This window comes from Pyrgilauda ruficollis, unplaced genomic scaffold (genome assembly GCF_017590135.1).
Source record: "Pyrgilauda ruficollis isolate IOZ18807 unplaced genomic scaffold, ASM1759013v1 scaffold55, whole genome shotgun sequence".
NCBI lineage: Eukaryota > Metazoa > Chordata > Aves > Passeriformes > Passeridae > Pyrgilauda > Pyrgilauda ruficollis.
In genome coordinates, this window is record NW_024527155.1 from 5,028,331 (window position 1) to 5,052,771 (window position 24,441).

At 48.4% G+C, this 24,441-nt stretch overlaps 2 protein-coding genes across 2 annotated transcripts in view; one reads left to right on the forward strand and one right to left on the reverse strand.

Annotated features, from left to right (window-relative positions):
- PHLDA2 (pleckstrin homology like domain family A member 2) lies at positions 1-1,384 on the forward strand. Its single transcript, XM_041481102.1, has 2 exons — positions 1-551; positions 966-1,384. The coding sequence occupies exon 1, from the start codon at positions 133-135 to the stop codon at positions 529-531; it is 399 nt and encodes a 132-aa protein (XP_041337036.1). The 5' UTR covers positions 1-132; the 3' UTR covers positions 532-551; positions 966-1,384.
- Positions 1,385-2,898: 1,514 nt separating this feature from the next.
- SLC22A18 (solute carrier family 22 member 18) overlaps positions 2,899-24,441 on the reverse strand; it is a 58,786-nt gene continuing 37,243 nt past the window's right edge. The window contains exons 7-10 of the mRNA XM_041481089.1: positions 20,682-20,782; positions 11,934-12,035; positions 8,084-8,204; positions 2,899-3,132 (exon numbers count right to left, since the gene is read on the reverse strand). Coding sequence (XP_041337023.1) covers positions 2,945-3,132; positions 8,084-8,204; positions 11,934-12,035; positions 20,682-20,782 — 512 coding nt within the window. The 3' untranslated portion in view covers positions 2,899-2,944. The remainder of the gene's footprint in view (positions 3,133-8,083; positions 8,205-11,933; positions 12,036-20,681; positions 20,783-24,441) is intronic.

The window sequence follows — 24,441 nt, forward strand, 5'->3', positions numbered from 1 at the left end:
CCCCGGGGGAGGCACCGGAAGGCGCCCGGCGCTGATTCATTGCAATAAATTGTTCCCATCGCGGCGGGGCTCGGTCATAGCCGCCCGAGCAGCAGTCGGAGCAAGAGCCGGAGCCACCGCCGGAGAGCGAGGATGAAGATGCAAGCCGAGGTGATCCGCGAGGGCGAGCTGGAGAAGCGGAGCGACAGCCTGTTCCAGCTGTGGAAGAAGAAGCTGGTGGTGCTGACCAAGGACAGCCTCAGTCTCTTCCCCGACGGGCACAAGCGGGCCAAGGGCAAGGAGCTGGGCTTCGGCTCCATCCTCAAGGTGGACTGCGTGGAGCGCACGGGCAAGTACATCTACTTCACCATCGTCACCAAAGACCGCAAGGAGATTGACTTTCGGTGTCCGGACCAGAGCTGCTGGAACGCCTCCATCACCATGGCCCTCATCGACTTCCAGAACAAGCGGGCCATCCAGGACTTCAAGAGCCGCCAGGAGATGGAGCAGGCGGCGGGCACCCAGGAGCGGCGGCTGGCCCGGGCGCCCTGAGCCGCCCGCCCCGGCCCCAGGTGAGCCCGCCCGAGCCCTCGGCGCTGCCGCCGCCGCGCTTCCTGGGCTTTCCGCTTGATCCTTTACAATTCTTTGCTCCCCGGCGCCCGCTCCGCGCTCCCTCCGGGCCGCAGCCAGGGGCTCGGGGGGCACGGCCCTGTCCCGACCCATCGCAGGGGTCTGGCCCCTTCTCCAGTGCCTGGCGGGGAATTTCTGGTGGGAGCAGCGCTTCTGCAGTGTGCTGAGAGGACGATGTGGGGGTGGCGGGCAATAAGAAATGGCACTTGGCAGTGCTTTCCTCACAGAATCTGCTAAAAAAAATATTCTGTGAAAATAAATGCTCAGTGCTTACTCTCCCTTTCAAGCCCCCCTTTTTTTCCCTGGTCTTTGCTGTGCTGCTTGTTTAACTAACCCACTTCTCTTGCTACCTTTAGAGCATACCACTGGATGTTAAACCAGATCGAGTGTCTTGGACTGAAATGGGACAGGGTACCAATGAAGGAAAGCAAAGAAGAGAGCTGGAAGCAGCTTGGTTTTCTCCAAGCCCGTTGAGGCTGCTGAGCAAAGAGCCCCGAGCTTTGCCTGAGATGCATAAAGAAAAACCAAAGACTTTCATACAGGACTTCTAGCAAAGCGTCCACGTGTTTTGAGTGGCACAGCTTTGTGAACTATTATCTTCTATTTATGAGATGCAAGGAAGATTCAACACTGACTGGTGGTGTTAAACACAGTTTAAATTATTTGTAGTATCTATATTTGTATTTATTTTGTTGAATGTCTTTCAGCAGTTACTGGTCTTAATATTGCTTTTGCATTAATGTGTCCATTCCAAATAAATTACTTGAAATGTTCACTTTTTATTACTGTACTCTGGGCTGCAGTAACTTTTGTTGAGTCATATCTGTGCATACAGGCAGTGGTGAAGTGGCTTAAAAAGAGTGGGTAAGGCTTGGCTTTTTGGTGCCCTGGACTGGGCAGTGGGAGGTGGAGAAAGCCCAGATAACCTGTTTGTGTTTGACCTTGTCTCCCAACCAGGGAGGGAAAATGTGTTGAGGTTCAGTTCTGGTCAGTGGTGGAGATAGAAAAGCCTACCACAGCTTGCAGAAGTGCTCCTCTGGAAGCTCTTTCCCGCAGAATCCAGTAATGGCAGCTGCAGAAGGCGCAGGAGCTCCCTGCCACGGGAAAATGCTGCTCTGCGAACGCCCTGCGTCCTCCCCAGCCCCCATAGCTTAGTGCTGGGCTAAGGCACAAAACTGGATTCCTGGTTTCGGAATAAGAGCGCCAACGCTCCATGGATTCCTCAGCTTTGTAGCAAAGCAAGCTGAACTCGCTCTCCTCTCTTCCTTCACCTCTGCAGTCTCTAGACAGAGTTAAATTTCTCCAGGATAACTGAAGAATGGAGACAGGCTCTTTTCCCATAGCACCCGGACCAAGAAACTTGGAGAAAAATTAGCTGATTTTTTGGATAAAAGTGCTGAAGTTTTTTTTTTTTTTTTTGTGAGGCTCAATTCTCAATAACTAACCTGGGCTTCCTCAAGAGCAATGCTGCAGCACACGACTCAATTCTGGCAGTCAGGACTGTGAGCGTAGCACACAAAGTACTCGCTCCAAACTTGGTCATTTCCAGCAGGTAATTTCCCCTTCCCAATATCACGCAATTCTTGCACGAGACTTTGTACTAGAAGAAGTTGCAAAGTATGTAATTGCGTAAGCCTGTAGTAAGAGCAAGAGATACTCAGTAGAGGGAGGGGAAAAAACCTGGAAGGAGGGTTGGCCCAGTTTCTGGAAGTGGCAGGAAGGCTCTGGCACTGCAGCCTGGTACGTCGGGGCTTTGCATCCTCATTGCTTGTTGCTGGCAGCTCGTGCACAGGCAGGGTTGCACATGACTGAGCTGTGGATGTAGCAAACCTCTGGCCACAGCATTTGAAAGCCTTTGGCCTCAGTGTCCCTCTAACCTGAGAATGCTGGAGAAGCATTTAATGTACCAAAACAACGCTCAAAAGCAGATGTGTTTTACCCCCCGTTTTTTCTTGGTACAATTTCAGAGTGCTGAAATAAAAGGCCAAACCAGAGCAAAGGCACTGGCTCCTAATCCCTTCAGTTTCAGTGAATCCAAGCAGGAATGCTGCCTGACAACAGCTGAGGTTGGGGGCTGTTTCCTGCCATGACAGCCACTGCTGAGGGGGGGTTAATGGGAGGAACCCGATAGCTCCAGGGGTCCCATGGCCCCCAGTTGCTCCAGCATGGCTCCAAGACCTTTGCAAACTGATCTGTCCCATACTCTAGACACAAATATTGACAAACTGGAAGAATTGTTCAAATTGTTTTATTCTAGGTTTACAGAACCAAAAAAAAAACCCTCAAGAATTTATTTCTGTGGGAAAAATAAGGGGGTTACTTTCTTGCAACTGTATTATTGGCTTTTCATCTCTTCCAGTGGGATTTTACTCTTCAAGAGGTAAACAAACAAACCTAAATTGACCATTAGCTGTAAATAGCCAAAGGAGGACACTCCAAATTGTTTATATAAAATTCCACCAATGGTTGGACCCACTGTCCGGGTAAAGGGCTGCACTGAGGCACAGATCCCAAGCATGGCACCTAGGAGAGATGGCAGAGACACACAGGATGAGAGCAAGTCCTGGCATGGAAAAGCAGAGAAGAGCAGCAAGATCCCCTTCATCCCTGATGCTGCTCCCCTGCAGTAGTAGCAAATCACTTCAAATAATTTCTTGCATTAATTTATAGTGGTCCAACTAGGGTTTGTTCTGGTTAGGGACTCCTGCAGGTACAGGGACCAGTTTCCCCATGAACCAGCTCCCACCATGAACCAGCTCAGCTCTTCCCTGAGTGCTCTGGGCAATTGCAGCACTGCCCAAAAGGCAAAGTGGGTGCTTACCAGGGTTTAGGGATGTTTTTGGCACCAGAAGATGCTGCTGAATATCACACCTGGCAGGGCTGGTAACTACTGCATGGGATTAGGGATGGAGAGGTAATTTCTAGGGTCATGTTTGAGCCTTCCTAGCACATCACACAGATTCTTCCAATCTCCTAATTACCTGAGTGGGCCCTCCTCCACCCAAGCTACTACTGCCATTTATTCTCTAGTCTGAAACAGAGAAACAGCTCTCTAGCAGGAGCAAGAGGGTTAGGCCTAACTAGGTCTTTAAGAATAAATAAATAAAACCACAGATAAAGACAGAACCCCCTTGACATATTCCCCCACGCCCCTGTGCAAGAAGAGCGGATATTTCCATTTGGATGGATATGCGAGCCCTTGCCCGGCTGGGCCGGTTCCCCCTCCAGCAGCTCTCACATTTGCATCCTTAACAGGAACCCAGCGGATGGGGAAGCACCTCCACTTTGGCAAAGGCGAGGTTTTTTTCCACGTGCAGACGGATGGCAGGACATCCCCTGGGACACAAGGCTGTCCCACACACACCCAGTATACTCTTTTGTCTGGCAGTCTTTGTTCAGGACATGTTCAGCTGTCATGTTCAGAGGAGCAGAAAATTCCCGGCCAGCCAGCAAATCATTACCCCCCAACACTGGGAGGAACTGCAAGCTGGCAGTGTATTCAATAAACTTGTGCCCAGCTCTGAAATTATGTTTGCAATTATTTTTTTACTATCAGTATGATTATTTGGGCTGCTGGCATCAGTTTTCCACTAAGACACACGCTGAGGTGTTGTCACCACACAGCCAGGAAGGATGAGGAGAATGCTGTCCTGTTTGCAAGAAGTGGAGCAGGAGTGATGTTTAACGTGGGCAGCCACGGGGAAATGATCCCCAGCTCCCAGAGAGAACAGGCAGCCAGGTGTTCGTGTAATGCCGGGCAGCGACTGCTGGGCTTTTATCAGCGTGCTTAAAATACTTGTGCAATGAGCCCAAGCCAAGGGTGTAGCCATGTGGAGAGGGAAATCTCCCGGGAAGCGCTGCCGAGCGCTCCTCCCACGCATGGGAACACAAAGGCGATGGGTGGGACCTTGCCTTGACCCTTTGCCAATGGGAACCATCCCACAACCACCAAACTCTCTGGGCAGGTTTTGCAATTATTTTTCCCCCTCTAGGTATTTGAATTAAACTAATTACTACGTGCAATTGCCAAACTGGCTCTTATGATTGAGGAGGCACTTTTTTCCCTTTCCTTTTTTTTTTTTTTTTTTCTGGAGCAGAAACCATAGTCTTAAAAGCCTGGGCTCTCCCTCTGCACTTCTCCAACATGTTGCTGAGAAAGATAATTTCTGTTTAATGGGCTTAAATTAGATCCCTCGTCAGACGCCCTCAGGCTTTGGGACACTGTAAATCTCAGCTCTGCAGCACGGCCGGCCGTAGCTCTGTGGCAAAGCTGCACATGTGATAGATCTCATTTAAGGCAAGACCTTTAACTGGGACGAGTCACCGCCTCACCAGAAAATTTCCTGCATTGCTTCGCGCAGCTCTGCCAACGCACACGCTCACCTTCTTTGTCAGAGCTATCTCAGCTTCTGCACCTTCCCTGCTCTTTTTTCTCCCTCTCCAGCTTTTTTTTCGTTCCTTTTTCCCATACCTGGCACGACCTGTGCCGGCTGGGAGCCTATTCTCCCCTCCCATCCCAGATCTCCTCTGCTCCCGCAGGTTTCAGGGCTGGGTGCTGGCAGCTCTCCAAGACGGCGACTCACATCCTGTTGCCTCGCTCAGATGATGGTGCTGGCCCACATCAGCCACACGCCCATGGGGCAATCGGGTTTAACCATTAGGTCACTGTCGCCAGCGGCTGCCTTTGAACCTGCAAAGCTCCAGCAAAGCTGGGGGGTTCAGTGCCCCGAGCCCTGCCTGGCTGCAAACTCTCCTCCTCAGGTTCTGATGCACAAATAAAATCAGGACACACGGGCCCGTTATGCACAGAGGCTCTGCTGGGCTTCCTGCCTCCCTCCCTCAGGAACGGGGGGGATCTGTGCGGGAACAAGACCTCCATTCTTGGGGAAGGACCAGGGTTGACAAGGAGTGCTTGTGTGAGTGCAAGTCCCCCTGGGCTCCGGGCTGCCCTCCCACCAGCTCATGCGTCCAGCTGAGCAGCACGTGCGTCTGGGGCTGAATTTTCTCTTCCTGCCTTTGAAGATGAAGAGAAGGAAAAAAAAAAATCAAAGGGAAACTAATTAAATCATTACTGCTACCTTTGCTTCTGCGCAAAGCCTGAACTTTGAGAGCAAGCGCCAAACGCATCAGTCTCGGAAGGAAGTGACTTTGGATTGGATCTAAAGCAGGCTGATGGGTGCAAGGGATGATGCCGTGCCACCTCCCACTGCTCCCTTTCTGAGACGCCTGTTTAAAATGCAAGGATAGATGACTCAGTGTCTAGCAAGGGCAGACAGGCTACACTCCTGCAACGCCCCATCCATCCCAGCCCCGTGCTGAGATGGACACCTGAGCTCAGCCCAAACTCCAGCTCCATCAGAAAGCCTTTTCCTGACCCAAAGAAAAACCCCCATTGCTTCTACAGGCTGGAAGCTGACCAAAAACATCAGCAAAAGACAGCAGCAAGGCTCAGAAGTGATGCTTCCAAAGGCAAATTCTCAATGTGTGATTTCCTTGCATTAGGTAAAAGTTGTTTCAAGTGAGTGCTGAGGTTTTCAACACAGCGACAGTTTTTCATAAAACCAGATTTCCACACTCATGGTAAGGGTTTCTAACGTGCCACCAAAAACCTCTCTTTGCAGAGCTAGTCTCGGGCTCACAGAGGAAGGAGAAGCCTTTAGGCTGCTGTATGGGTGGAGTAGCCTTTGCGGGGTGCCACCCACGGCCAGGGATGGATGGCAGGCATTTTAATGGCTGCATTTCTCTGTGAGACACCCACGCCATCACTGCTGCAGCTGCTGTGGAAAGGCAGCCTGCTGGCTCTGCTGTGTCAGGCATTCCTGCCTTCGCCCTGGTCCCTGCCCGGGTACATCCAAAACAAGCACAGGACCATTAGTACCTCTTCCCCCAGAAATATTGCAAGGAAAAGCACAGTTTGAAAGGTGTGGGCCAGGAAGGAGTGGCAGAGACAAGGTTTCCCCCCAGTGCCACAATGCTCTGTTCCAGAGCGTCCCTCTTTGGTATGCCCAGTTTTGAGCCAGCTGTAACTCTGCATTTGTAGTAGCACTTGGCATGACATCAGCCCAGGAGGGACAGGCAGGGGAAAGTCCTCAGTAGCCCATGGCATCCCCTGATGACCTGCAACCTGCTCCTGAGCATCTGCACAGCTCTGCAGACTGCCTCCATCCTGCCCTGACAAGGGGAGACCATCCATCGCACCGAGGCACAGGCTGGCCTAACAACAAGCAGGGAGCAGGGTGAGGCAACTAAACCCATTTTCCTCCCTGACCAAAGCTTGCCTCCGGGCTCCAAAAGCTAAGCACTGCTCTGGTTTTCCTCACAGAACCCTTTCGAGAAGAACCTGGATGAATTCCAGCTTGGTTGTGTGTCCCAAAGCTGCTTGGTGCCCTTCCCCGCTGGCTCTCCCTCATGTGAACATTGCTCCAAGACATGAAGCAGCAAATTTTCTCCCTGGCTGAGCAGAGGGGCTGAGACTCTTCCCAGGGAGGTGAAGACTGGGGATAAATGGTCCTTGCAGGTGGAAATATCCCAGGTGAAAATCACAAGCTCCCAGCACTTGTAGGAGATGTAGTGGGCCAGCTCTACAAATAAACTACTCAAGTGATTTTCAGAAAAGCTCTTCACCCAGAAACATCTCAAAAGTGCTTTATAAACTTCACTAATGGGCTGTGCAGACTACAGGTCCCATTCTTGGTAGGGTCTGCACAGAGGTATCTGCTCAGACAGCTGCTAGGAAAGATGAAGGGTGCAGACTGGCATCCCAGAAAGCCTCAGCTAAAGCAGAGACACTCTTGGGTACCTGCTCTGGGAGCAAACCCTGAAAGGGCTTGAGCAAAAGACACAAACCAGGTTAAGCCAGCTCTATCCCTGCACAAACTCAGCCAGGCTCCCATGACAATAATGTAGGCATATTTCCTTCATCAACAGAACTAAAGCCCCAGGTATAGAGATTTAAGTGTCTACCACTGCTGTCTTGCACAGAAAAATACAGGAACTCTTCTGAAACAAGGCCAAAACAGAGAGGGGGTTATTATAGCATCAGGCAAAGCATGTTTGCAAAGAGTAATCCAGAATCCCCTTCTGAGATACCCTAAGTTAAAAGATGTGAACAAGCAGCCCTCTCTGACAATGTCACAGTGGAAGGGCAGTGTTCTTTGGGGGTTTTTAACATACCTTGGCTTTCCATGGAAAAGAGAGCTTGAGAAAGCCTTCCCTTTCTGTGCCCACCACTATGGATGTCAGCAGGCAGCACAGGACTGGGAGCACTGGGTCGTGGCATGTTTGCCCAAGGCTGTTCAAGTCCATTGTGTATTAGCCCCAGCAGTCCTGCTCATGTGCGCTGCTGACACCCATTGTGCGCCCACCTGGATCTGGGTGTTCACCCAGTGCTCCACAGCTGTGGTAGGAGCTGGGAAGTGCCCAGCGGACTCAAAGCTGAGAAAATACCAGTCTGACCTTTTTTGATGAGTCTTACCAGTGTCGGAAGAGGGCACAGCCTTGGTGAGGATGCTGTCGGTGATGGTGGCCAGCATGCTGAAGGCAAACACCAGCGGCGCCGCAATGATGCAGTAGTGCCACACCGTCCTCATCAGGGCCTGAGGGACAGGACACAACAGACCACAGATCATTAAAGAGCACAAACGGTGACTTTGTGGCAAGAAACAACCTGGAGGAAAATCACGAGTCAAACCCATGACTTAGGGAAATGGTGGGAGCCACAAATGATACGTGGTGGTGCGGCTTTGGCCGTTGTGGGGTCTTTCACAGCCGGCCATTTGTCTGCAGTGAATTATTCCAAGCATGCAGAGCAAACGATACCCTACAATCTGGCAGCACGTTTCCCCGCACTGCTGTGGGTATTTTTAGCATCTGGGAATTAGTGACGTCCCTTCCCCCTGTCTTCTGTCTTCTGTCCAACTCCTGAGGAAATGTTGAACAGCAGATGTATGTGGTGTACTTCAGGAAGCTTCCATTACTTATACAAAACAGCCTAGAGAAGGCTTTTTGGTTCATTATCATAAATAATTAAAACTAAACCGAGCCTGTCAAAATAAATGAGCATGGTGCATTATGTAACACCGTACCTTTGGGATTTCTAATCCTGTTCTGCTGCTTCCCTGCTAATAAATTCACCAAATTCAGTAATCTGGAATAGGTCTTCTGGCCATGAGTGCACATTAGCGAGCATAATTAGGGAGAGTAATGATTTTGTTATTGCACATATTCTTAGCGGAGACATCCCTCCAGCTGTTTAATGCTGAAACAAAAGCGGTGAGGCTCCCTAAGCTGTAGGGCTGGAGCGGCTCCCAGCTCATTCACAAGCCCTGCTGGTCAAATGAATGGATTTCTCTGGGGCATGGAAAGGAAATTCCCCCTTTACTGCAAGTCTTCTGCCCTAACCCATGTCTCAAGGTGTGTTATTGTGGATGGAAAATATTTCTGTCACTGGTTTAGCCAGAAGTTTCATTCTCTGGAGTTCTCTGTCCTAAGATCTGGTCCCTGCCTCTCGGCTACAGAAGATAGAGGAGCCCAGAGACATTGCTCACTAATGACTTGGAAATGTTGAGGTTTATTCCTAGTTCCCCTCTAGAGTTACGTACAGCCAGGTTTTTCTCCTCAAAGGGGCTCTTTGCTTACATTTTGGTTAAGATCTAGGCACTTCTGATTAAGGAACCAGAGAACAAAGACAGAGGAACAGGTATTTGGTACATAAACAAAAGGAAGGAGAGTAATTCCTTGCTAGGGCAAATGTCATTGCAGGACAACATTGCGGAGCTCATAGAAAAAATCAGTTTTAATTCCTCCTGCTTTGTGCAGACTCCCTCATGGGCTGGAGCAAGTGAGCAGAAAAGAGCTGAGGCATATCTTGTGTCTCCTGTAAAACAAGGGAAAACGGCTCCTCACTTCCCTGGGGCTGAGGGAGGACCGAGCCAGGCAGAACCCAGTCCTTGCTACTCCTCAGCTGCTGGGTGGTGAATAGTTTTTTTGAGGTGAGCAGATCTGAAAGCATTTTTTAGGTGAGAGGCAGAATCAGGAGTCTCAGCAGACAACTCAAAAAAACAAATGCCTGGGAAATGCAGGCAGGATGAGGTACAGCCGTGCCTTCAGACAAGGGGAAAAACTTCCCCATCACAACTGCCAAGCCCTCCTACAGCCCTGCCCACGCTCTCCCAGCTCACATCTGCAGATCAGACACTGGTTCTTCCCTCCTCTCCTTATCCAGGTGTTGTTGCCAAACTCCCAGCCCACCCCTTCCCTTCTCCAGCTGCCTGTTGCTGGGAATATCCTGCAGCCTCTTCCCAGCTGCAGCGCTGCTGCTTGTGCCAGCCTTCCAACAATGCTCCAGCCCACCTCCCCTCCCTGTGATATCAGGATGGGTTCTGGAGTGTCTTTTATTAACAGCTCGCCTTTCTCCTCACTTCCATCCTTTGGGGAGAGAGAAACTGCTGTGTTTGGAGGCCACATGCTGCAAGGGCACAGCAGGTGGGATGCTCCCCCACCAGCAGCTGTGAAGGATTAAAAGCTTCAACCAATAACTTCTGCATTTGGGGCTGCTGCTGTGACAGCACTCATCCCCACCGAGACAGAAAGCCACCCCAGAAGCGGATGTGTTCTTGGCAGCCACTTGGACAGAGCACTTTTTAACAAGGCATCCCAGCTGCATTTGCCTATGAATAGCTCTCATGGGAAGTCACTGCTGACCCTTGTCCCCAGGCCCGTGCTGTTAGGATGTCCACAGCCCTCCAGGCTTGGCATAATTAGCAGCTCTAAGATGATTTCTCTTTCTGGCTCCTGGTTCTCCTCCCTGTGCAGCCAATGTGAGCCTTCCTGCACTGGGACATCTGTGCTGCCCTGTGTGCCTCTCCACTGCCACTAAGGCATTCTCCCCTACCTTCACCTGACTCCAGCCTTCCCTGGAGGTCAGTGACACCACAGTGCACAAAACCCATATAATTCATGTTGCTGCTGTGCCTGATTCCCATGGGACTGGGCTTCAGCACAGGGATTCAGTCCCAGCAACACCTGCCCTGCACCTGGCTGGGGGTGCTCATGTCTCCAGATGGGCCAGGTCCACCTTGGTCCCACCTAATTGCTCTCACCCATGACCAAAAACCAAGGGGGAGCCCTTCAAAGTCCTTCCCAGGCCACATTCAGGAGCATGAAAGCTCTGTGCAGATGTCCCATGTTAAAGGGGCATATTTCAGCCCAAGGACCATGACACCAATTGGAAGAGACCCTTCCCAAGCATTTTACACCTGACAGAATCCCCTGGAGCCTCAAAAACCTCAGGGAGAGGGACCATGCTCCACATGCAGAGCCAACTCTTGGTCTGCACCCATCCTTCCCTTCAGCCTCATCTCAGACACGATTTAGCCTCAGATTAGCTAAGGTGTGTAGGTGCCTCATCTCATCCATGTAGCTGGGAGCCACAAACCTCAACACCCTCCAGGACTTGGCCCTGACCTCCCCACAGCTGCAGTACGGTTGTGGGAATGGCACTCATCCTACCTGCAGCAGTGGGAGCACCACCAGCATCCTGGCAGCAAGGCTCAAGGCCAAATCCCGCAGGGAATGTTGAAAGGCTGATGCAGCCTTTGGTTCCACTGCACTGACAGGGACTGTAAGCACCTTTCCTCCATCCCCGTTGGCTGGGCAGAGCTATCAGTGCCCTGAATGTGGCTTATCTGAGCAAACACAGTTCCCAGCACAGCTACTTACATCCACTCAGTTTTCCAATTACTGTTTGAGATTGGCATCAACCGTCGCCCATGTAGACACAACCAGCAACAGCTAACATCATTTATCCCAAAATGGAGGAACAAAATTACTGCCTTGCTACCTCTTTCCCCAAATACTCTCACATTGGGGGATTAGACAAAAATAAATCCCCAGAAGGAGAGTGCACAACCTCTGCTGCCTCACTGCAATATACAACTGCAATGATTTTTCCCCACTGTAATCTTCATTTACTTTCTGGGTAGTCCAGGAAATGCAGTCGCTGACAAGACCAGGCCAGGATTTCTGTGCAAATCTGGTGACTCAGGAAGGACTTAGCGAGTTTCTGTGCAAGATTAATATATTTTTTAATCCCCATAACTATTACTCACACGGCTGTTTATCACAGCTTGGCGCAATGCTGACGTTGAGCGTGGCCCTGTTTGCGCAGAGGCCCAGGAGAGCTGGTTTGTCTTGCCCTGAAGACCACCTGAGAGAGCCAGAGGTGGCACTTCCAGGGGCAGAGCTCACAGCCAGGTCTCATAGACCTTGTGTCACTGCTTGTGATGTTATTAAAGGCATCGTGAGTGACTTCCCAGCCCACTTACCATGCCTAGACCCACGCCAGCAAAGACGAAGACACTGAGTCTGAGCAGGGTCATCTCCGAGCAGCGACTAGCGAGTTTCCCAACCACCAAACCCTGGACAACCTGGCAAAGAAACACATAAGCACCATTAAGCCTGATATAATATAATAATTTAAACAAACTCAAAAGAGAATTGCTACTTTCTTCGAGCAAACAGGGTCTTCCGTCAGGGTTTCTTTGACAATAAAGGACCTCACTGCCACAGTAAATTGACTGGAATGTGTGATCCATTATTTCAAATGTTTTGCTTTCTAAAGAGAGATCCATCCCATCACAGCTGGAAGTTTTACTCAGGGTGCATGCCTGAGTTTACCATCACTGCCTACTCAGCAGCAGTGACTGAAACTTTCTAAAGACGCTTGCAGACACAACTTGTGATGTGTTTGTGAAATACAGTTAATATTACGGTCTTCATTTTTGGCAAGACCTCTCAAAGAAAAACTGTACGTTTGTAAGCAAAGGAGGAAAAAGTCTGTACCTTCTCTTGCCATTATTTTAAACTATAAATATACAAATTGGGTGGTTCATAATTTTTAGGCAGGAAACAAGTATGACGGAGATGCTAATATCCAGTCCCGGCAGTATACGCAGATGTAAAGGATGGGGAACTGGTTCTACAGATTTTAAACAAAAACTGGGGGGGAGGGGGAGGGAAGGAAGAGCAAAATATTAAAATCCCAGAAATTATTTTACTTTTCCAGCACTTTTCAGAGCACGGATTCCTTCTTTTATTTATCTGTTCAGCATCTCCCATACTTCAGGTGATCCTGGCCCAAGCGGACATGAGAGGAGAGATGCTGGAAGAGATCATGGTTAAACAGTCTGACTGACTACAATAGAGGGAAGGGACTGATAGGGATCTACTGAGTTTTTCCTACCTTGAAAGGCTTTGTTTGATCCAAATGAAAACCCCTCTGACTTGAAAGAAAGCTCTAGTTCAAAATGCTTTGTTTCACTTAATTTCTGTGGCAGTCCAACCTGGAGAAAACTTCAGCAGTCTGTTTGGACCAGGAATGACACTACACTACACTCAGCCTTGTTGTGTTAGTCCTTAGGCAGAAACCCAAAGTCAGTAGAAAGGAAGTGAGTGCAAAATAAATGAGAAAGTAAGTTATTAAACAGAAATGATATGTTAATCTATAATAACCAGTCAAAAAAAAAAAAAAAAAAAAAAAAAGCAAACAGCAATAGAGTGAAAATGAAATTGACATAAAGAACAATAGCTACAAAATTAATATATTTCCAACAGCATACAACTGAATGGGAAACCATCAAAATTCAACCCTTCACTATGCTTCAGAGCACAAAGGATTTTTGACACGAGGGCACACCACACCAAGAAGACATTCTGGCTCCTGCCTCCTTTTTTGTCATTGTCCCTGCCTTTGGCCAGGGCTTGAGAGTTTGGCTCACGTGTGCCCAGCTGCCATGTGCCACTGGCACAGGCTCTGCGTGTCCTTCCCGGGTCATGTCACCTGTCAAGCATCCCTGGGACAGGAGGACCTGCTGTGGCACGAGGCTTGGACAGTGCCTAGGGTGACCTGAGTCATCATGACCAAAAGCCCTGCCATGAGAGAAGGCTGATACCAGCCCCAGCAGCTCCTACTCCGGGGGTGGGTGGGGAAACCACTGAGTGACGCTCCATTAAGCTGAGTGCTCCAAAAAGGGAGAATCGTCATTAACTTTTTGCAACGTCCCAGTCCCTCCTACAGCTGGGCCTGTGCTGAGTCACACGGGATGGGGGCTGAGCCTTGTCACAGGGCATGGATTGACTCAAGGGTGGCATCACCCGAACCTCAGTTTGGCTCTGCTGAGCCATTGGAGGAAAGGAAACATTTCCCAATTCGCCCAGACTTGAATGGCATATTTTATTGGGATACACCGTGCAGGCACAGCCCAGTCCCTGCCCTTCCTTGACTCATTAGGGTATAGCATCAGCAACGTCCCTGCTCTGATGGCCATGGGAGTGGCATTCCCAAAAACGTTGCCATCACTGCACATGAGCCCCTGTGTGAAGGCAACAAGCACCACTGCAGCAGAGACAGGCTCTGAGCAGGCAGGACCTGGAGATGTGCAGAATGAGCTGTCCTCAGAGTCAGCAGAGCAGAGGGATTGTCCTCGTGCCAATGCTGGCATTCCCCATGGGCTTTCCCACCACTTGGACTGTGGCAATAAAAAGCTCAAGGTAAAACATCACTGCTGAATCAACCAGCTTGGCAAGGGGACTATTTCCAAGGGCAAGAATGAGCCCAAGTCACCTGCTTTCCCCTTAGGGCTGGGCAGCAATCCTTAGGTTGTACAGATTTCAGTCCCCCCACGGGCTATCTGGGCTGCCTGCCTTCCTCCCCAGCAAGGGCACTGCTGATCCAACCATGAAGCCCATGTAGGCAAGGCCCATCATCCTGATTTTGGACACAGAGCCTTGATTTAGGCACTAGATAATTTTCCAGTCACCAGTAAGTCTGACCTCACTTTCCAGTCTGAATTTAGACCTGAAAACCCATTACTTCCAGTCTGCAATTTTCCCTGAGCTCCTGGGCTGGCATGAGCAGCACCTGCCTGCACAGGCACATCTGGGAAGGTGAAAGGTGGCTCATGTGCACTCTCCCATCTCAGATTTTGGACATGTGCTGCTGGTTACATCCCAGGTGACTTGGCCATCACCACTACCATGGACAAGTTCTGGTAGCTGATAAATGGAATTTATCCTTCTCTTTATTCTTACTGGTGTGTTCTGGGCTTTCTTCTTGCACATAAACTCCCCTTGAGATCAACTGCAATGGGCCTTACCCTCCTGCATTTCATTTTGCCTGGATGGCGCTTGCCTTTGTAACCTGACCTCCTTTGAAGTCGGGGAAAAGCCAGTGTACCTGGCTGGAATGCCTTCTGCCATCAATAAACAAAAGAGAGAGGAAATTGTTTGCAAGTGAAATAACAGGCACTGCCTGTGGCTGTGTACATATGTCACAGGAAAAACCAACTCATCTTTTTTTCCGCCCCCTTCTCCTTCTTTAAAGGCAAATAAGTCTTCCAATAAATGCATAAGAACAGCCAAATCTCTGTTCATAATTTTCTGCGTTCAGCAAGCTGGGGATTTGTTACACTAGTCCAGTAAATCACATGGAAAAATACTCTCTTGCCTCTATCACTGCATTTGGTTTCTGGGAAAACAGCTGCTCCCATTTGCTCAGAAAGGCCAATTACCCATTTGACTGTTAACCTCTAACAAATTTCAGGAACCCCTTCTTGCAGGATGGAAAAGATTGTATTTGAAAGTCCAAGGTGATAGTTTTTGGAAGGCTTTTGAAGCACCAGCACGGAGCTGCTGCTGAGCTGACTGGCACCTGCAAGAAGCTGCCCTCACCTGTGGAGGTCAGAGGAGTTGTCCAGATGCTCAGCTGCTCCTCTGAGCTCAGAGGATGTGGGACTGTTGCTAAAGATTCCTCCATCAGCAAGGATTGAAAGCTTGATAGAGCCCAGCAACAAAATCAGTTCCCTTTCACCCGACAGCTTGGAAATGGAAAGCTGTGAGAGGTCGGAAAGGCAGACACAGCAGGCCAGATAAGCTGGTACAGCCTCGTAGAGGAGATGCAGGGGCCCATCCCTAGCAGAGATAGCATGATTCACATCAGAAGCTGCCTCCCACGCCCTGGACCCGTATCTCGCCTTTGAAATTGTGCCGGCTGGCAGTTCCCAGGCGGGCCAGGCTGAGAGGGACCTGCTGGGGCAGACCACGGGGGTCAGCACAGCCCACGGGGCTTTTCTGCACAGGCTGAGCACGGTGCAAAGCCCGTGCTGGGGGAAAAGGGAGCTGGTTTACTGACACAGCGATGCCAGAAAGTGCTTGATAGTTCAGGTCTTGTGGAGGAGCAGGAGGGCGGTGGGACTGGAAGGAGGGCTGATGGTGAGGACCAGACTGCTGAAGGCAGCACTTTGCCAAGAAGGGGGAAGAGGACGGTGTGTTTTGCAAACTCCAGCCTAATCGCTTTCTTTCCCCCTCCAACACACCCCCCTCCACAGATATAAATCCTTCAAAGCAAGGAAACTGGAGAACTTTCTGTTTGTTGTTGCAAGGTCCTTTCACTAAGTGGGTTTTCCCCCTAGGCATACCTGGCTGTAATTAAATCCCTGGCTCTTTAATCATCTCTTTTGCTGTGTAGGGAGAAAAAAAAAGCGAGAGGGACAGACTGGTGATAAGATGATACGCAATGTAAATCTCTCCTCCAGGAATCTCTCTCATCTTTTCAGGATCACTCCGTACCAACTTGTCCCTCCAGAAGCTGCACAGCTAGAGGTGGAGTTTGTATAACAATACAAATTTAAATGCAGTAAATAGAACAGATGTCTTATGATTTCTTGATCCTCAGGGTTATAAATATATACCCCTTTGTCCCACCCAGAGTTTTGTTTGGTGCATTTTGCTTTGGTTTTTTTTTTTTTTTTTTTCTGAGCAAAAGTTCTTAAAGGAAAGTTTCCCCCACCCCCTCCCATGGTTTGAAATCTAAGCATCAGATGTGACTTCAGATATCAACTGGGGACTCCAGGTATTTCACTTGCCTAATCCTCCAGCAGCATTTTTCAAGCCACATACTATACCTGGAAGGTCTCTATGCTATCACACTTGCAAACTCCAAAAAAAAAAAAAAAAAAAAAAAGTGTAGGTTCATATCTGCCCATTACTCAAAATGAAATAATTTTAAACCATTATGAAATTAATTATTCTCTGGAGAGAGATTGAATGGCATTTCACACTGCCAGGCATTCACTATCAGGGAAATCTCATTTGCATGGCTTCTCAGATGAGAGGGCTCTGGAAGCCCAGCCCTGGAGGACAGAGGGATTGTGTCCCTGACGGGCTCTCATAACCCTTGCCTGGAGACCTACCAGTGATCGGATAAAGATACTTCAAGCACATCATGAGCAAGGGAATCTCTGCAGTGCAGGCTGCCTGGTGCAGAGGCAGCTCCCCTGCTGTCTGCCCTCCTCTCCTCATTTTGTTATCTCCCACATGACTTCTCTTCACCTGGCACAGTCCCAGCTCATCAGACAGCCCCACACTTTCAGGGTGCTCCAAGAATCACTGCAGAGACCTGGATTGCTTGAATCAGCCCCATGTGCTATTTTCATTTCCCCAGCTGTCCATTCCAGCCTCGGTCATATTCCATTTTCTGAGCCACAACTCTGTTTCCTCATCAGACAGTTCTTTGTCTCAATGCTGTCTCACTGCCTTCCCACACCCCCTTTCCTGACCTTGCCTGGCTGTGTCCTGACCCAGACACGAGCCCCCTTCCCACCCTCACTGCACTTCACCCTGCCCAAACTTTCCCATATCCCCTGCTGTTAGATGATGCTCACCACAGGCTGAGGTGAGGCTGAGGAGCTCTGGATGGGATCCCTCAGTGATGCCTGAATTAGTGGTGTGTCTAAACTAACACCCTCCATCTGCAGAGAGGGCAAACACCTCACTTCCTAGAGGGTCTGTGTTTCTGTGCCGATTCCCTATGCAAAGAGCTGTTTGGGATAGCAATGACAAAGAACTTGAGTTACCTACTTAAAATTAGGTGGACTGACTCAAAGCCTCTCAAAATCTCATCTCTAGGTACTCTGCAGCTGGCTTGAATGAGAGGAATGAGGAGAAACAGATTCTTACAGTGCATTGGCCACTTCTCACCACAGCAGGTCAAATGAGGTTGGGAAGCTGAAAAACTAGATTAAGCAATTGGAGCATAATATCCTTGGGGTGGGAGAGGAAGGCAGGAAGACACCATCAGTATTTGAGTCATCCTGGGATTGCTGATCAGGCTGGGAAAGGGAGCTGCAACATTGCCTTCTATAAGAGGAATATGTGAGTTTTGAGAATATTTAATTTAAAAATTAGAAACTACAATAACACAAAGAAATAATTTCCCCCTTAATTTCTTTCATGTCCCCTTCCAGCTATAAAAGTCCTTAAACACTATCTTTTTCAAGTCCATGAAGAGATGCAAACATGGGGGACAGGTTTCCTCTAACAGAAGGGCTCAGGGCAAGTCCAAGAGGATGGGAAAAACCTCACAATGATTTACAGAAGGACAAACTAAAGAATAAAAACAAAAATCAAAGCTGAGTATCTGGCTGATGAAATTCACTGAAAATTACATTGTATTCCTTATGAATAAAGCTGTCATTTACTCAGTGAAGTGGGGAAGCCAGTCAGCAGATATTAATCATCGTTCACCTATCCAGATTGGTGGAATTCACTTGCACCTTAATCTGCATTTGTATCTCAGCAGTATCAATTCACTGTACAGCAGAAACAAATGCATCTGAAATGCCAGCTTAGGCAACACAAGCAGCTCTGGGGCTCAGCAGGACAGAGCCAGCACACTCCTATTCCCTGCCTGCTAGAGCAACCCAAACAGAAAGCAGCCATAAAACATTAACGCAGACACCATACACAAAAGATATCTTTGGGTGGTTCTAGACAGATACCTGAAAGTAAAGACATGAAATCTAATGTTTTACAATAATTTAAAAGCCAGAGAGTGAGAGTTCAGTTTGGTCCAGTTGAGGATCTTGTCTGCATAAACCAGAGTAGAGTTTGGAACTGCCACTGTAGGATAGGCTTAGCAATATGGATAGAAACTGCATGCATGTATGAAAGAAAACTGTCTGGCTGATAAAAGCCTGATAAAAGCCAGTTTCTGTGTCCAATGTCCCAAGGCAAAGACTCCCCAGCAGAGTATCCGATGCTGCACCTGAGCCTGCAGGGCTGGACTGCGGCAATGGGAATGATTGGCATCTGTGGGATGAAACTCTGTGACCCGATGCTGCACCTGAGCCTGCAGGGCCCTGCTGGGCTGGACTGCGGCAATAGGAATGATTGGCATCTGTGGGATGAAACTCTGTGACTCTGGGAAGGGTCAGGTCCCTGGTTAGCCCTGGCATCTGACCATCCATGAGGAAGAAGAGTGGATGCTGTAATTCCTGTATCTTCCAGGGCTGTGTCTCTGTGTGGGGTATCCCAGCAGGGCAGAGGAGGTAACCTTATCTACAGCAGTTTCAACCAAACTAACCTGGGGAACAATGGCACTGAAGGCAGACAGATATTCCAGACATAACAGCAGTGTCCCCAAGACAGATATCCTGGACCCAGCAGCAGAGTCTAGGCTCCATCTAGCCACACAAAGGCACTCCTTACAAGAGCTCTTGCTGCCCACGTTGCTCAGCTCTAAACAAGCACACCACAGCCATGCTGCAACTCCAGATTTTATTTCTGCCTATGTAACAAGGGTTTAACTGGTATGTCTTAAGTTAAAAGCCCAGCTGTGGGGAGTCCTTCTGCATTCAAATGGGGAAGAAGATATGGGACAGTGACTTGGCCCCTCTAAAACCTAAGTAATTCCTGTAGATCCTAGGTCTAGGAGGCAGCATACAAGGCTAACATAGGGAAAGCCTCTGAAAGCAGTGGACAGAAGCTTAGGTCAGAAGCTTGCTTTGGAAAGCAGCAGCTGATCACCCACTTTTCACACTGTTTCTATACTGTGCACTGGTAAACTGGTCTTCTTTCCAAAGAGGCTGGGACTGCATTCAGCAGGTTGGAGATGTCCACAGGACCAAGAGACAACTAGTCCAAAGCCACCTCACAGGAGGGGCATGGCAAAGGCACCATCTGCTCAGCTCCAGCCAGTTTACACTGCAGAATCCAGCTGCTGATGTACAGCCATGCCTGTCTGCTGCTCTAACAAGATGCCCAGATTTGGTGAGAGCAGGCCAGAGCCCAAGTGACTGGCAACACCATGCCAAATCCAAATCACAAAGGAAGAAGCTTAAGCTGCCATTCACCAAATGAGAAGCTCCCACAGGAACTCTGTGGCAATACCCAGGAAATGAAGAGGATTTAATAACAAGACCACTCTCCTTCAGGATATTGCTTAACTTGCATTCCTACCTTGGGGCTTGGTTATAACCGTCTGCTGCTTTTTCTGCAAAATCATTAAGCCTCTTCCTCCAAAAGGAACACTCTGCTATAACACAACACTGCACATTCTTGACCCTATTACTGCCTATTACTGCCTAATTCAGCTGACTTTTCCCTTTTATCCATTTGCTAGTCTCCTAACCATGTTCTGTCACCCATCTTTCTGTGCTTTGTTGTTGGGGGGTTTTTTTTGTTTTTTTTTTTTTTTTTTTTTTTTTTTTTTTTTGTTTTTTTTGTTTTGTTGGTTTTTTTTGAATCACAAGCTTGCTGTGCGTGTTTCCATCCAGCAGAAACAAGTTCTTCTACACTGAAGGGATCTTCAGTGAAAACACCAGTAAGGTTGTCTGCTTTCCTGAGTGTACCCGAGTGCTACTATATGAACACAAATCAACTAACCTGCACCAGGAAAAATCTCAGCCAAGGCACTTTAGCTTCAATGTAAGTTTTGTTACAAAACCCAGGACATACCAGTCCAAGGAAATTTTAGCTCTACAGCTTAAAGATCCACAGAGAGGGACAAGGGGAAGAAAGCTTTCAGGACACTCCTTGCTCCAATTTCTTCCCATTCCAAGGAAGAGAATAAATTTGGAGTCACTTCTCTTTTTGAAGCTAAATTCCATATGGTGGAGCTAGGATTTGCCTGTCAATAATGCACCTGGATTTGGAAGAGCATGTGTCCAGAAGGTAGTGAATTAGGTAGCAGTGTGGCAAGCTAATCTGTCCAAGAAGGGGATTTGCACCTCACTTACCATTTGAAGGACACCAAAATATGACATCAGATATCCAGACTCCACTGCTTCCAAGCCAAAGAAATCCATAGAGATGATGGAAAACATAATCATGAACAAACCTGGAGGGAGGGTTAATGCAAAGAGTACATCAATACACTTGCAGTGCATGTAATAGCCCAAACCCTGCTCCCAATCACCACCAGTCCAAGTCAGTAGCTCTCCCTGGGTTTGCCAGCACTAGGTATAAACATGAGCACAATCTTATTCAAAGTCATTGTAGTAATTTAATCTTTAAATGTTAACTTTTTTATCCCCCTTACTTTCATCTTTAAGTAATGTGACTATGTAGGCTGTAGTTTCAGCTGTTAATTATAAACTGGTAAATATTTGTATCACTGAAGCCAGGCTAACCATTAAGACAGCAAGAAAACATTTGTTCAGACAAGACTGTAACCATAAAAATAATCTGATTGGATTCCTCACCCCTTTTGCCTGACTTCAGATATTCACTGTGGGGAACAGCCCAGTGACATCAGCCAAAATGCAGTGGTTTCACTGCACATCTCAGCAACGATGTCTGGGGCACGTGAAAAATCTCTTGTGAGGACTGGTAGCGATGTCATCACTAGCAGTCAGGAAAGTATGGGCAAAAAGAGCACGAACCAGGTCTGCTTTTCAATTGAGGCAATTTCTGGAAAGTGTAACAGAGAACATCCACTCAACCTCAAATGAAAATACAATAGTGTGTGTTTTCCCCACTGCCAAACATACACAAATACAGGCGAGCTTGCACATGCTCCCAATCTCACAGAGAGAGCCATCAAATGAAAAATATTATGTCAAAACACTGCACTGCAAGTGTGGTGTGGGGTAAGAGTCTGCTGCTTCCCCTTGTGCACCTGAGATGGACCAAGTCAGTAGGAACTTGGGGCTCTCTGCGTGAGAAGAACCCCACGATGTGCCTGTCAGAGATCACTGATCCTTCTGGGAGACAAGAGACCTGATGACTTTTAGCAGTCCTGCCTTTCCTTGTAAGATCCTCTGAGTTAAAAAGACTGGGTAGGAAGGGAGCCCTGTTCCTCTCCTTCCTGAGAAAAACAGAATGCAAGAGGCAATGTATGAGGACTAAGACAGCTGGTGGCCTGGCAAAATGACATGGCATGGGGAGGATTTGCCAGCTTTTCCTGGAAGGATGAAGAGGGTGATTCCAGATTGCTGGTTAAAACACTGTTAAAACACTGGTTAAAACACCACGGAGGACTCGCTTCCTAAGGAACAAGAACGACTCCACTGCATCCAGCAGCCCAACCCCAGCGCCACCAGTGCAGCACCTGCAGCAACAAGGACCTGCCTCCAGGCACCCCAAGCCTTTGCCTGGAGGGAGCACCACCCTCCCATCCCAGGACCTGCCACAAAGCCTTCCTGAACCCCACCTTAACAGGAGTAGCTGCACCCCAGCTGGCTCCATGGGGCTGGGACAGAGGCATGGGGGGCAGGAAGGGCACCCTGCTGTTCTACTCTCCAGCTTTGTGGAGAAGGTGCCTGGGAGCTGGGGCTCATGAAGATCTATGGCTTTGCCACACTCCTCCACGGAGAGCACCCCGTTGTTATCCAGTTACTTTGAAATTGCTCTCAGCTCAAGCCAGCTTAAGGTAACATGCAAATACCAGTATTTACTCACAACACCCAAATCAGGCAACAGGGTTGCATATGTTTATAAAAGGCACACGTGACGAAATGAAAGAAAAACCACACTTGGTTTCACTTGTAGGAAGATTAGATGGAAGCAGGAGCTCGCCCCTCATCCTGCACCCCACTGCAGGTAGCACCTAGGAGGGGCTTGGCCTCCCTACATACCTGATGCTTCTTCCTGGTACTGTGCTCCAGCTTCTACAGCTCCTCTCCCCTTTGAAGTCCCTCATCAAGTTAAGACAGATTTAGATCTTTCTCCTCCAAACAAGCTGCTTTCTTTTGCAGCAGGGGAATAGTCTGTGCTCTTTAATTAGAATTATACATTGCACGGCTCCCCTGGAGGTGCAAAGGTCTTGTTTTCAGATGGGTGTCACCCCCTGTGCCTGCATGGTCCCTTAAAGATACCTGCAGGAGGGAGATCCCCTTTGCCCCTCTTCTCTCAGAAACTAAGGTGGTCTCTCCCACTGGTAACACATTTCTTGATGAAACCCACAAGGCAAGCCTCAGATTGAACTAAATAAAGATGTTATGCTCTTTGGAACAAGCATTTCTCACAAGGATCTCAGCAGGCTCCCAGCTGGGTAGGCTGCAGGTCAGCTGAGTGCAGCACATAAATAATGATAAGCCTCAGTCCACACTGACAGGCTCAACGTGGAGACAAAAAAAAAAGGAAAATGGCATAAAATACCCTCAGAAACCTTGCCTTTTTTGAGGATGTTTAAGAAAAGGGTGAACTCCTTAGAAAACCCGGCATCAGTGTGATAAGTAACAAAGATTATGCAGCAGAAAGCAGGGAAATGGTTTGCGAGATGCAGTAACAATGACAAAAAGCCCCAAGGAAAATCAGCAGTGCAAACCCTATTCTCAAAAAAACCCCAAAAAACCAAAAAAAATCCAAAAAACCAAACCAAACCCCAAACCAAACCAAAAAAGAAAACCCAAAAAACCCCCCAAAAAAAAAAAAAAAAAAAAAAATGGGACATGTCTGAAAGCAGCCTGTAGTTTTGGAGGGCCAGTTTAGCAATCCCTACTGCAAGATGGTGTGAGAAGGCAAGCACAGCGTCTGGGAGCTCATCACAGCCCTCCTACGCTGGACTGGAAATATGATGGGATGCAGAGCCCCAAGGCTCACTGCAAAACACTGCTCAACATGTGAAAGAAAATCTAAAAAACGGGATGCAGGTGCTAAAGCAATCATGCTGAAACCAGATTTTCCAAAGGGATTAGGCAGCCAAAGGTTCATAGAAGCAGCTATTTATCAATATTTTCAAGGCCCCGGAGATTTCTTGTCAATGAGAGTTATGTTTGATATTTTTATCCTCTTGTTTTTTTATTTCTGTCTCTTATCTACCACAATGCAGTGAAGCTCTTTTTTTCCCAGGTCAGCTGAGAAGATAACTCGGCTGTGCTGGAGCTGTCTGCTGCCTGTCCAATCCCTGGCAGCTCCTTTCCTGCAAGAGGCACAGAGACCACGTCTCTGCTTTTATGCAACACAGGGAGGAGGTTCCCAGCCCTGCAGCCCTCCCGGGGAGGTGCTTTCGGTCTCAAACGAGCTAATTTTAGACAACAATGAGATCCATCAGGAACAAAAGATTTTCTTTGCTGTATATCACAAACTTGTTTACAAAGTAAATAGAAAATGGTCTGTAATTTGGGCAGTCTAATTAATTATACAGTTGCAGCCTGGGGATGAAAGGTAAATGAGCTCATGAGGAGCTCAGCCTCCAGCTGTGAGGTGCAGAGAATTAGTGATGGCCAGATCCCCTTTCAGCTGCCAGCAGGTTGGTCAGTGACCTGAAGTGAAGAGACCTGCAAAGAGAAGTCACTAGGATTTTAATCACTCCTCACCAGTAGCAGGAATGCCTCAAGTGAACCTTCTCCTACCCTTACAGAAATATTCCCAGTATTTCAGTGACAGACTGAAATCCCAGTGCCTGAAATCCCAGTGCCTGCCTTAAATCCCAGCTTCACTGTCTCTATCCTCTTTGCTAGAAATTGCCTTGCCGTTTTGGGTAGGAGATGTTTATTTCGATTCAGTGAGCATTTTTGCTTTGCACAGGGAAAGAAGAATGGATTCTGTAACAGG

Excerpts from the sequence above, each read along its gene's own strand:
- PHLDA2 (XM_041481102.1), top strand. The coding sequence starts at position 133 with ATGAAGATGCAAGCCGAGGTGATCCGCGAGGGCGAGCTGGAGAAGCGG.